This window comes from Bombus huntii, chromosome 12 (genome assembly GCF_024542735.1).
Source record: "Bombus huntii isolate Logan2020A chromosome 12, iyBomHunt1.1, whole genome shotgun sequence".
NCBI classification, from domain to species: domain Eukaryota; kingdom Metazoa; phylum Arthropoda; class Insecta; order Hymenoptera; family Apidae; genus Bombus; species Bombus huntii.
This window is the reverse complement of record NC_066249.1, coordinates 868,288-882,195: the sequence shown is the minus strand read 5'-3', so window position 1 is coordinate 882,195 and position 13,908 is coordinate 868,288. Positions and strand designations below refer to the sequence as shown.

General features: G+C 36.6%; 1 protein-coding gene and 1 long non-coding RNA gene across 18 annotated transcripts in view; one reads left to right on the top strand and one right to left on the bottom strand.

Moving 5' to 3' along the window:
- Window positions 1-13,908, top strand: part of LOC126872127 (TLD domain-containing protein 2) — a 302,759-nt gene that overhangs the window by 257,707 nt on the left and 31,144 nt on the right. For 11 of the 17 annotated variants that reach the window (XM_050631724.1, XM_050631722.1, XM_050631719.1 and 8 more), the window contains 5 exons: window positions 640-806; window positions 1,998-2,033; window positions 2,867-3,029; window positions 8,933-9,158; window positions 11,224-11,310. In XM_050631724.1, coding sequence (XP_050487681.1) covers window positions 640-806; window positions 1,998-2,033; window positions 2,867-3,029; window positions 8,933-9,158; window positions 11,224-11,310 — 679 coding nt within the window. Of the gene's footprint in view, window positions 1-639; window positions 807-1,997; window positions 2,034-2,866; window positions 3,030-4,685; window positions 4,861-6,975; window positions 8,393-8,932; window positions 9,159-11,223; window positions 11,311-13,908 lie in introns of those variants that run through there. The other 6 variants (XM_050631711.1, XM_050631714.1, XM_050631728.1 and 3 more) reach the window with 6 other exon arrangements.
- Window positions 4,835-6,306, bottom strand: LOC126872179 (uncharacterized). The gene is made up of 2 exons (XR_007691899.1): window positions 5,085-6,306; window positions 4,835-4,998 (listed from the first exon to the last, which is right to left on the bottom strand). It is a non-coding gene; the product is annotated as an uncharacterized LOC126872179 (long non-coding RNA).

The following is a 13,908-nucleotide window of genomic DNA, read 5'->3' as shown; positions in this document are numbered from 1 at the left end:
TTTCCAATAATTAAGTACGTGAGATTCACGTGCAAGATCATTTCTTACCAGTTTTTTGAGCGACGAACGATTATTGTTTCGTAGGACGTGAAATTAATTCAAGTTTCTCGTAAGTTCCACTTATTCGAGCTTCACACATATGACACTTTATACTTTGTTATCTTTCATCTATCCTGTCTCTCAGTTGAGTTTTTAATTTTCTGTTAAGCCTTTCTCGAGATTGAGAAAGATCAGCATCTTTTATTCTCTTGCTTTCAGGTAAACGTGCCCCACCATCTTTTCAGAAACTACACCAAATAAAAAAAAAATATATATATATACCGCTTTACAAGTACCGCTTACAGACAACACACGGTTCACCGATCAGTCGAACACAGCGTTTTTAGTATCCCCGAGCAGCCATCCGACTTTATTTCGCCGTACATACATGCTGGATACAATTTTAACATTTATCTCGAATGTCATCATCTCCCCATGATTTAATCGCTATTTATCATGTTGCAACATATATATTACTCAGTGTACACTGCTTCGAAATTGCAGGGAACACGAAACAGAGAATCTCGTGTGCTCGTGATTTTGAAACGCAATCTCTCAGATATTTAATGAATCGTTAGTAATCTTATGGTTTCCTTTCAGACGGTCTTCCGTGGGCACATTCATCAGACAGCAACCGTTGACATCGTCAGGTAGCAGCAGCGTGGACAGTAACCGAAGTAACAAAACCTTGGCCACAGCACCTCGATTGGACTATCGTAGCATGGTCTCTGTTGAAGATATGCCCGAACTGTTCGTCAGTTTCGACAGTAAGTGTCCCGGAACTCGATCAGTTTCTTCGTGGAACATGATATATTTCAATCTATACATATATATATATATATATATATCTTTTCGGAATGATTAACTCGATGATTGTAAGATATACTGTGGCAGACTCCGCTCACGCAAAGTATCTTTTTCAGTCCTTTACTGGGTGTTTCGTTTTGTTGGTCGACCGTTTTAAAGAAATGATTATTTCTGTTATGGATTAGCTATTTTTTTTTTATCGTGTTATTATTGTTAGGTAGTTTGCGCGCAAGAGACTACGTCAACAAAGAAACACCCTTTCAAGGGATCGATAACTCTATAATTAACTACACATAGCCGCGAATACATGAAAAAACAAAAACGGCGAATAAATGATGGCAAACGGGATTACATTCCACGCACTGCACTCGCTCGTATGTATAGACGGCTTCTTAAACGATGTTATTTTGCTAGTGCATTTATTATCCTTTTCTTCGAATTTTTGAGCGCCTTTGGATTCGATTTCGACTACATATATATCTCTCTCTTCACACCTAACTCTTATCGCCAATACAGACTAAAGGAAAGGACAATGATTATATCTAACCAAATGCGCTTACGTTACATTATTACAAGTTTAACGTAGTTTCAATATTATTCTGTATGGTTTTCAAATTTTACTCGTTTGTCATTACTAGTTTTTACATCTTGTATTCGGTGTGTCATTACCCGTGAAAGTTGTTCCACGAAACTGTGCCACCGTTTCGAAGAAACAATATCGAATTGATATTGTTCCAAGTATTTTAAATACCTGACACAGATTCGAGGAACACCGATTCTACCATGATCGTACGGGTTTGGACTCTGTCACTGTCTTTTTTACTTTTTGGTCACAGAGTTTAGACTTGAGTCCCTTCATTCTTAACCTCGTTATCGTTAATTTTAAACGAGGAACATTATTATGTCTTCAGGATTTTGAAACCCTTTCTGCTGCATCTATTTAAAGAATATAATGTTTACAAAGTAAAGATCTTCTATACTGTTAAAAATAAAATATGATACAATAGTAGCTTAAACTTCTATGAATAAGTTGCTAATTTAATATAATTAAACTTAAAGTTATCATGAAGCAGCAGAATAGGTTTCACGATCGTCTGCCAATGAATTCATACTAATGCAGTAATGTCATATGTTTTGTTGTCCCTCTCTAGTCCAAGCACCTAATTTTCCCGAACTCGAAGGCCTCGGTAGGTTCATACTGTATTAGCTTGCTTTTATATCCCTTTTCGTATAAATCACCATATCTCCACAGAACGTTATATTAATTTACATTATTTATTTCGTTGTCACCTGTTCGACACGTTCTTTTTCTTTGTGCAACATTTTTTTTTTCCATCTCCAATTATATCATGCAATTTGAATTTCGCACCATTGACGATTACCTGTCTTGTCCCTTGAGAATTAAAACATTTTTGAACTTTTCACTCACACGTTCCGTTTCATTTCTGCCACTGCACCTGCACACGAATGCACTTATTTCTCTAAATATGTAATCTGTGTAATTTTCACGTCGCCAATATACTCGAAATTTGTCCATCATCATTTAGATGTGGTTCCGGTTTTTTCACGCTGTTTATCACGTAATTTTGCTCTCCTGCGATGTTGTGCCCGTTTTCTTCGTGTTTGTAACTGTACCGTGTTCTGATTTGTACGTTTGTCTTACGATCCCATTTTTATAATATATAAATAACAATATTTATACAAAAAAGACATATTTCCGATAATATTGTCTGCGATATTTAATGCGATGCTTTTTAAAATATTCTTCAAAGACGAGCTTCTTGTATGACCCTTATTTTTTTCTACTTCTCTCTTTTTTTTTTTTTTATTTGAAGGGAATGTATTTAATGGTATCTAAATATTGTGTGTCTTGTCGGAAAATTCACTAGAAAAGTCGCAAACGCGTGTATCTATTATCGTATAATTAAACGAATATCAAAGGAATCAGTAAAATAATTAATTCCGGAGATAGGAGAATTATAATGTGTTTTATAATGAATTGTTCTGTCGCGTTATGTAGAGCTTATACCACGACCAGCCCATTCTTGCGAGGATCCTCCACTGTACCTGAGGCTGCGAACAGGAAGGCCCAAAGATAAGAAGATTCCCCGCTCGACGCCTATTATGAGCTATGGCAAGAAGAAGCTGCGGCCAGAATACTGGTTCAGCATACCGCGTAACAGGTAAATAAAACACGTTGCATTTCACGAGCCTACAAACATTATAACACCTGTAGTTTTCCTAATTTTTTTTTTTTTACAAAAGTTAACTTTATTCCAAAAATTCTATCTTTAGTCATTTTTAAATGTTCAAACAATTAATACAAATATTTCATCAATTATAAATTCTGAATTTCATTATAAGATTTCTATCTTTAATCGCTTGATTAATATTTATCGTACATAGATGATTTAATTAAGGTAGTATGATGAAAAATACGTATAACAAAATGCATTAATCGTGCCAAGAACATCTGTTCTGAGTAATCGCAGGAAAATCTTACAACGCATTATTTAGCGTTAGAGCCATAGTTCTAGAGTTAAAACAAGATTCTCTGAGAAACATTCAGTTTCATTCATTATACAAGCGCGAGACACGAAAAATCTTAGTATACGTTGTGAATACCGAAAATCGTAGGACCTTGGATTTTCAAGAGAAATTCGGTTCCTCGTAAATCATCTCTCACGAATCGTTTCTTAAAGGTCTGTTTCCCATCCTTCTCTATTCTTGCCATTTCCCTGTATCATCGTCGATTTCACGGAAGGAGCCTTGGACAACGGAAGTGACGATAAATTAATCGCCACGCCGCTATGAAATATTCTCGAACAACTTTGCCGAACGAGCGGAACGAAGATAATTGCGAAATCGGGCAACGCGTTATTTTTGAAAATTTAAACGTATCGCGAGATAGAACGGCCAAAAATTACGAGCGGGGCACGTGGTCAGCTGCAAGAGATCGCAAAATAGATCTCGAGACAGCCATCGCGTTCGCTATTTATACGATCGCTTTTACGTTTGTCAACATCGTGAAACGTTCAATGTTCTCCCACGTTCGCCGCGTTTCGTTTTATTGATCCGAGCTGTTTGGACTAGCGGATGCTTTCGCGCTAATAAAATTGTTAAAAAAAGATGCGTTAACGCGATCTTTTCTCGAGAATTGCCAATATTCCGAATTTAGTAACGGTGATTTTTAAGCCGGAATTTGTATATTTTAATTTCGCTCTGATTTTAGTAAACGAAAAAGAACGTAAAGTTTAATTGAAAGCTTAATCTGATTTAGCGATGTGTAATCTGTGGTCATTGCGTTAAATCTATTTATATTGTTATCTGATTAGGTAACGCGTATAAATATATACAGTTTCTTTGCAGATTACTATGGTTGGAAAATTTTTATTCGATCGCACGAATACTTTATTTCTACTCTGATAACTTGATGATTGAATTCAGCAAACTTTTTCACGTCGCGTATTATCAATCGCATATTAGATATACCGTTTTTATACGACGAAGTATCAAATACTCTTAAATTTTTATTCGCTATAATCAAATGCAGCTGACACACTGTTTTTCTGTAACATTATAGATAAAACGTCGAGTTATTAAATTAGTAGTAATTAGTAAATCCATAAATTGTTCATTTTATGTTTAGCAAGTACATTGAATAAAATAGATAAATAGCGTGGAAGCGTGTGAGATTAAATACGGCGTTGATTACTTCTAGATAATAAAAAAGCGTGCACTGTGCACGCGAATAGAGTGCGAGTTATCACGTGACGTGTTCAGCGTATCATCGAATGCTTCTAACGCTCGTAACTTTTCCTCTGCGTGCTTGCGTTCGCGATATTAGTCTGGCGAAGAAAACGCGACGGAATCACGCCGTGTGCTCGAATCGTTCGAAAAATCGTTTCTACTCCGTGCGAAAATCACGTTTCCCTTCTTATAGTTACAGCAGCGAGCGAAAGGAATTTAAAAATTGGAATTTACGCACTTGAGTATTTGTAACTTTTGTACCAAGTATTTATCATCGTATCGATAAAAATCATTTACATGTTAGATACATGTACGACATCCTCATTTCTCATTTTTCTTTTTCTTTTCCTCTTTCTTCTCGTTTTGTAAAATTATGTCCTCTGAACTTTCTTTTATTCGCCACTGTATATACGATTTAGGTACTCTACTTATCTGCGCTCCATTCATAGAATCAAAATGTTGATAGTTCTGGAATTGAATTCACTTACCTTGACGTGAACGACTATTGTTTAAGCGAAAAATGAGACTTAGTCAAGAAAATCAGTGAACTGTTGTTATATGTATAAGCAAGTTATCCTTGGACGTTATGTAATTAATTTCCTCTGACGTTCTTGAAAATTATGTCTTCAACTTTTAATTTCATTCGCTCTTTCTATAGTTAGCGTTGTTTATGTTTAACAACAACGAAGAATAAACGTTTAATAATACGTGGGTTGAAATCAAATCTTCCAGCGAGCAGGAACGCGTGGATTGCAATCGAATAATGTTATTGTAAATAAACTGCGGATATTTATGCCAATCACGAGAATTTTTTTTTTTTTGCGTGTAAAAATTCGCGCGAAAGCACGTAATGCATGAAAATATATAAAATCTCGAAAGTAAAGTACACGTTATGATACTTAATCAATGAAACAAATCTCTTAAACTTAAGCTTGTGGCTTTCCCTTCTTGCACTGTATCAACAGTTATATGAATTTACATAAAAATACGAGAGATCAGGACGATAAACATCAAGATAAATGGCGTTCTAACATACAACTATTTCGCATCGCGTTACACGTATGTTTCTGACCTGGCGAACGTTTTGTGTACTATAATAGCATTACTACGTGTTGCACGGTAGGGATAAATCGAAAGAACAGTGTCTGGTAGCCGTCACGTGATTGGGAAATTAGGTAACACGACGCAGAAGCGTATTTTCATTCCGCGCAACTGGCAGTTTTACTTTTGACCTGAAACGTCGTCTAGAGCAGAGCTTCCTGAACTATGGATCGTGAAAATATTTACAATTGTCGCATAGCAGTGAAATAAAAAATATCGATCACCTGTCATCAAAAGATCCCGAAGAATTCACTGAGTTACTAATCGACATGATTATAAAACACCAGCTCTTTAAAAAAATCGTTTAAACTGGTTTTTGCTTGGAATCAGGACAGAATTTCCAGCTGTTTCTAAAATTGTCTTAAACGCGCTTATACTACTACGTGTCTATGACTAAACAACGTTTTCGTCGTTGTCTATCGTGAAATTGAAATATTAATTTTAAAAAATATTTAAAAAGATTGCTCTGTTGTATCAGATATACAGCCAAGATTTAATTCTTTATGCAAATAAGAAAACAAGCACATTTATCTCATCAATATTTGTTCTAAAATATAATAATGAATAATCGAATTATAAATGTGACAAAGAATCGTTTAAAATCAAACAGGTTTGATTAAAGTTTCGTATATTTATTTCATGCGCCATTTTATGTAATTTTATATAACTAGTTTCCTGTACAATTGTCTTAGGCGAAATGGAATCGCGAATGGAAAAGATGTAAAAAACCCAACGACGTTTTACGCTAATCTCTCGCTTCATCGTCTTAGATAGACAGATATTCAAATTGTTTCCTGTTACCTGATTGTGTACAAAGCGGTCTTCCGATGGACGAACTTAAGACGAGTATAATAAATACAAGATGATGGGCAGTTCTCTCATCTTCTGATTGCGGTCGGCTTATTTAAAAAAGAACACTTCTCTCGAGACCAGAAATGCACAGCAGTTTGTGGAATTTTTTACACGTATAATTGTCGTTTCTGAATTTAGGAATTCTTCTTGTATTTTTTCAGGTTCAGAGAGAGAGAGAGAGGGGGGGGGGGAAGAAAGAGAGAAACAGACAGACATACAGACAGAGAGAAATTAAGGATTTAAGAGTTTCTTGTAGGTTGGAAAAGGTCAAGGATTTAAGCTTTTCTTGTAGATTGCGAGGTTTGGGATTTAGAAGTTGCGTAGATCGGATTTCTAAGATTTAGAAGCGAATATTATAAATTAGAAGCGAATAAAGTAGACCCAATCGTGTACAGAAAGTAATTAATAAGAGGTAATCTTTGCTCACCGACTAAAAAGAATTCAGTTTTGAGAATGTTAATATAATTTTGTAAACGTAGCACGTAACAGAGTGGCGATAGATAAAAGTAGACGTAACACTTTATTGGATAATAATAATTTTTACGTGCAATATAAATTGAAATATAAATTGAGAAGCTTGTAGCGCCAATTTTTCGATAATAATCGTTGTCCTTGAAATCTATTAATACTCTGTGTTTTTGATAATAAGAGCAGTAAGATAAGAGGCTATTTGTTTTTTAATTCCGCACGATTAAACTTCAATTAAAATTTTGTTTGTTTGTTTATAATGACAGTAATTATTGACTCATGCTAGTTTCTAATGATCGAAATGATCTTATTTAACGTAAAACGCCTTTGAAACATTAGACAATAGTTATTGTAGCAACAGTTGGATGTCGCGATAACGGACAGGTGATAATGATATACCTAATCGACATGCTTTGAACAATGACGGGCAATGTCAAACAGATAAAACGCTTTTGTACGCAGTAAAAAATTTCACTTGGAACCGACTGTGTTCCGCATTCGTTTGACTCCTCTCTTTTAATTCGTACGCCTCGTAGAAATAACATTTGGACTACGTGTAACTCGCGATATCGCGACTCCGTGACGGCTACGCCTTTAAAAAATCAGTTAAATTTTGCACCAGCTGCAACAAGTTTACGTCACCGTGCTGGCTAATCGTAATAAATATACATAATTCCTGCATGATTCACTCGTCTAATTCTTGTTCAGTCGAGCGACGTGATTCTAACAAGTGCCTCTGTGGTATCCTCGTTGGTTGCATCATAATCGCTTTGTTCTTCACCGGTGCAACCTGTTGTGATTCTGCAAGCAAGTTTCAAGGAATAATCGAGTTGCTGCAAGCTAAACGTACAAAATTTATCGAAGTAGTTCGGTGTTGGTTTCAAAGAATGATCGAGTCGTTTGACGCAAAGTTAATCAAATTTGTGAAGCTGGTCCAGTGTTCAAAAGCGTATCGGTCTAACAGTGATTCCGAGTGTTACAACTTGCGATATTTTTTGAAATAAGTTTTAAAGGGCAGCCGAGTGGTTTAAAGCGGAAACCTCGAAATTCACGAAACTATTTCGGTGTCTGTAAATGTGTTTTAAAGAGAATTGTATAACGCGAAACTTTGGAACTTCGTTGGAATTGAAATCACGCTGTGCGAAAAAAGAACCGCGTGGTCATTGAAGGAAATAGGAAATGTCCTCGTACGGTCTTGATATCTGTTAAAGAAAGTCAAATTTGAGAGACGACTGGATTGAGCGTACGAGTACCGTACCTAATAAGACAGCAAAATGAATTGGGGATTGAGCAGTGTCAGCAACGTGGTGAATTTCATTTACAACCAGAATCTCTCGAATACCGTGCAGAACATTATACCGTTCGTTAATCGAAGGTAGTAAACTGGTGAAATCGATTTCTCTTTTACTTTCAATGTTTAAGTGATTGGGTAACTCAATGTATTTCTTATGGTTAGATATAGATAGTTAAGAATATCGTGTTAATTGTAATGTTCATTTATTTACAGTGTTGGTCAAAGCTATGAAGTCATTCACGTATTTCGTAGAATCAAAAAATTGAACGAAGAAGTTACCTTGGGTTACCTTAAACTATCCGGTAAACAATTTATTCGGATAAAGAAAATTGAAATTTAATTTGAGAAATCAATGAACAAATATCCATTTGTGTAATCTCGTTTCACAATAGGCTTTAAAACACGACATAACGTTTATTGGAAGTTACAACCGATATTACGTTACCGATTATTGTTATCAAATCAGTGCGATAAGAGCATTCGTAATCCTCGTCGATTCTCTCGTGTACGTTTGCCTGATAAATACACGCAAGGGAACGAGGTGAACTCTCGTAGAATAGAAAAGAAACTAGCTGAATGAGCGTCGCTGATTAATACTAAGCGTGTTCTTGGTGTTTGCAGGGTGGACGACCTCTACAGGTTTATCCATGCGTGGGTGCCGTCGCTTTATGGAGAACTCGACGAGAATTATTGGCGAGAACGGGGATATGTCTTGCTGGACACTGACACGGATCTATCACCTGAATTGTCGCCGCACGAGGCTGGGAAAGCCGGGGATGCCACCGAGGAGGAAAAATGTCGTCAAGACAGCGATGAGATCTCCGAGCTGACGAGGGAATCATGGGAGGTAAGTGGCTCGATTTTAAAACTCTTCTCGCCTAATTGGCCATCGACGGCGACGATTTTATTTTCTCGTTATACGTTGACACGCTGAACGTTTGTGTAGTTAGAATGAAAGATTAATTAATTAACTCGGTTCTTTGAAAATATCAAGGTTTGATCACCTAACTTCGTTATACAGTTTTATTATTATTTTTTTTCATTTTTATAGCTTATGGGACATTTCTGTAGATTGTTGACATATGTCAATCTTTGATGAAATCTTGTATTAATCATTTGCAGAAAACACTCAAGTCGAGTCAAAGAACATTCAACTTTTATACCTGCTATTTCTTTTTCAAATCTTTAATTCGTTATATATATTAATAGTTTGACAATTTTCTTCGCAAATTGTCCTATATTCTTTAAAGTGGAATATACAACATAATTGAAAAGTCTTTGTAGAAGATACTGTAAGTGCGAAAATTGAAAAACTTTGATGTTTCATTGGGAAATGTCTTACATACCGACAAGAATACTGTACTATAGAATTTATGTGCTATTTTAATCTTCCTAAATGGCTATTAACCTAAGTGCTAGAAGATGGTGTCACAACGTCACCTCTACAGAGAAAAATATAAGTACCAATGAACTTTAGTTAATTGTTGCTTGGCTTTTGTCTGTGCCACCTATCTGGATGAATTGAACACCAAGTTTTCTTTACAAATAAAAGATGGCACGTACAGACTTTTCTACAGATACGCTTCTCTTTTTCCTGAATTTGAACTACATCAATGCATCGGTTTCCTTTTCCTCCTGAGAAACTTGTTTCTTGGCACTTGTCAAGTGTTTTCTACAAGCACTCTTCAAATTTTCGAGTACGTTTTTCCTTTTAAATATAATACAATCTTATTCAGTCTTTAAAACCTTATCTCGTAGAACACATTATAAGATATAAAAATCGTTCAGCGTGATTACGTGTAATCAACCATCGAATCAACTCATACAGACACATACGTACTTGATTTTATCCTCGTTTATCACGATATCAGCATCTTCGCAATAATTTCGTATTTTCTTTGACTCATCTCGCGAGCTACGAGTCCTCTGCACCCAGGTTCGATGCACTCGTTCGTCGCTGTCAAACATAGCCATAGTTTGATTTGTCGAACGGTCGTGTTAACTGCGTTAACACACTGGAACATTCTCTTCTAGAATTTTGTTCCTCACGTTCGCACTTGTGTTTCTTTCGTTTCCTTTTTTCGTTGTCATCGTCATCTTAAATATTTATCGATTGGTTGCTCGTAACGCTGTGCACAGCTTCGTCTTCTCATTTCCACTTCACGTTTCTTCATGTTTTCTCGCGTCACGTTCACGCACCAAGTTATCATCGTCGTCATCATTGGATTCCATCCATCGGATCCGAGCACCGTATCAATTGTTTTTTCGCATATCTCCTTCGAGCTTTTCTTTTTTTCTGGCCGATCGGTTCTTTTCTTCTTTTAGTTTTCATTTTATCTAAACCAAGAAAAAGTTAGCGTTAGTGATTCCAGTGCACCCTCGATCCTTGCATCGATGTTGAGAACAGTCGGAAAACTCTTGAAACTTTTTCAGAACTGTGTAGTACATTTTTATTCGCGTGGAGTAATTGAGAAGTAGCTTGCAAACTGTCGAGAGCTTTTCAGGACTATCTATGCTTGTATCAGGAAGGATTTCTTTTTTATTTAAAAATCTGTACATTTCTGAAGAAGAGATCTGTATATGTTCGACGTGAATTATCTAAAAATGACTCGAGAACTCCTTAGAAATATTCAAAACTGTTTCTATATTATTAAGAGTATGTTTAAGAGTAAGAGAGATGTTTTCCTATGTTCGAAACTCGTGAGAGCAAGCTTTTGAAAGAAACTTCGACAACAATTTTAACACATTCAAAGGAATTCCTGGACTTAACTCCAACTTGCAAAATGAAAGCTTAAAGAGTCGAGAAAATTGTACAAGGAATGCGAAATAGTTTTCGATGCGAGTATCGAGGGAACCAGGTGGAAATCCAGTTAATGAAACCGCTAAAAACGGCCGATTATATTGGCTAACAGCTGATCAAGGCCCCCTACGTAAAGCTGTACAGCATCCTGAAGACGTCGAGCACATCGGCGGATTCCGAGCAGATCCAGGACCCGGAGGTACCGATTCCCCACTCCTCCGTTGTCGATCATTTTTTATTACAGAATAGGCACAAACTCAAATTGCTCGATATTGACTATAAAAGATACGCACCTCATAGATTGTACACAGTCTGCCACACCTTCTTCTACTTGTTCTACTTGTTTCCGGATCTACCGTTGCACCGTTGTCACGCGATGTTGCGGCCTAACCCACGTTGATCGTTTCCTTTGCGTCATTGTTGTCCCAAAACGCTTCTTGCCGCTTCATTGACTGGCCGATAGTTAGGTATATTACGGTGTACGCGGTTATTGTTGCGACGTGCATGGAGGAAAATGCTAATTAACGAGATGGATGTCAGAGGTGAAAGGAAATGTTGAGCTGAAACGATTTGAATAAAAACCATCTTGAAATTCGAATATATCATTTGGTAAGATTTGAAGCTGCTGATGAAACAAGAATGTGGAATGTTATTAATTGTAACATAATAGAACTTTATGTAAGGGAATAAGAAAAATTTCAAATGGGTCGATTAGCCCGTCGCAGGATTCCAAGTTGCCTTGTGTCGTTTGAATTTTTGTCTTTTTAATGTCGTACATATTTCGATTTCTTTAAATTTCATAAAATTATAGAATCTAGATGAAAGAAATAGCGTGGAGAAGATATTGGACGAGACTGTGGAAGACAGAATTGGAGAAAGTAAATTGATGGGAAAAATTTGCAAATGTAACGCGTTAACAGGAAGTTGGTTTACGTTATCGTTAGCTAGCTTGATTAATTCGAACGAGACTTAAGATCAGGTTGATCGACATCGATCAACCACGTAACCCTCGAGTTTCTCGTCAGACTATATCGTACCGATGATACTTCGAGACAGAAATAGTCGTGTGTCTTCGTCGTTCTTGAACCCCTTCGTTCGGTCGAACACCTCACTGGGCAGTTTTAATCGTCGCCCAAATCGCGTTGAACATTCTCTTCTGTATTTAGAGCCAGACCAACGGCCTCTTCGGCTAAAATATACCCCGACGTGTGTCGCGTGTGGATATTAAACGTGCATGCTGTTCTCTGTACGCTCAGCTTTGGATTCTCACTGCCGTCTCGTCTCGTACAGCTGATCATTCGTTTAGTCTTTAGACGGATTATTCGCGGCATGATTCACATCCACTGCATTATAAACATGCCACTACACGAGAAATGTAAAAACAGGAAAGAAGAGTTTATCAGAAAGAGTTTATCTTTATGAAGATAAAGTGATATAAAATCAAATCGTATACGGATTCTCTGCATTTTTCTTTTTTTATAGATGACAGACAAATTCCATGCTACATAGATTTCCAAAATTTAAGTATCAAAATACCAGAGTAATTTGCATGTTCATTAGAAGAGCTTTATTATCAAGAATCATCGGGTGCACGATACAAAATCGATTCAGGCGAAGATCTCTCAGCTCGCAGATCACATCAATTTAGAAGTAACTGGTCTAATCTCGAATCTCAACTACAACGATGCTTTAAGATACAAATCTTGCTGAAATTTTTAATAATTTCGAGATTAACTAGGGACCATTTCCTTCGAAAATTTTGTATAAAAAAACAAACAAATCATGGAGCATGAAAATATTTGACGCTTGTTTACGTGAATCTCGTTCCAGAAATATTCAACGATTTCCTGCGGTTTGTCCGATCGGATCGCTTTGTCTGCGCGCGCGCGCGCACGCCCAAAGCCCGCGGTGATCCTCATAGATCGTTTTTCATCGTGGGGGAAGGTTAATGAGACCAAAATGCTTTTCGGATGATGCCGCTGTGACCGATTTATTTCCGGAAGGTCGCTCGCGACTCGCCTACGTCACTGCTTCCGTTCGACGATGATATCGTTTGCCAAATACAGATGTTCATCGCACGTGAACAATCCTGCTTGCTCACTGCAGCAATAAAAGCAACGACTGTGAATCAATGGCTATTTTTACAACGCTCTTACTCTTTCCTAAAGCCTGTGTATGTATCCGCTGTCGAATGTTCGATGTGATGAACTTTTCATTGAAGAAGAATTTTACGTGTGACCATAAGTGTTTTTTATGGAATATGGATGATAATAATCATTGAGGACGATGATAAGGAATACTGTAGTCAGTAATTGGATGATAGTAAGCGTGACCATAATCGTTTCTTAAACCAAGATTACGATTATTGTTTATTTGATGTCTGTTGCAGGCGACTGTAAGAATAATTAAAATTGATATATATATATATATATATATATAAGTAGAGATAAGCGTACTTGGAAAGATTACACGAATAATTACCATTAGTAATTCAAATGAAGCTACAATGTGACTATAGGTATTTATTGTTGGTATATACGAGGAAAAATAATTAGTCAATTGTACAGGGTGTCCAAGGTTATTAATTCCCAAGGTTTTTCTCGCAAACGATAAGTATGAGGAAAAATGTTGCAAAGCGAACTACGTATTCACGACATTCTTTTCGCAGGTACAAAGATGCACGTGCGCTTTTATGTTTTAAATGAATCTGTCGTATGTAAGATGGAGAAAACATAAATACAAGAATATTGCGTTACGTCGTTCCCTGTTTTTTTCATGTGATATTTTACAAAATTAA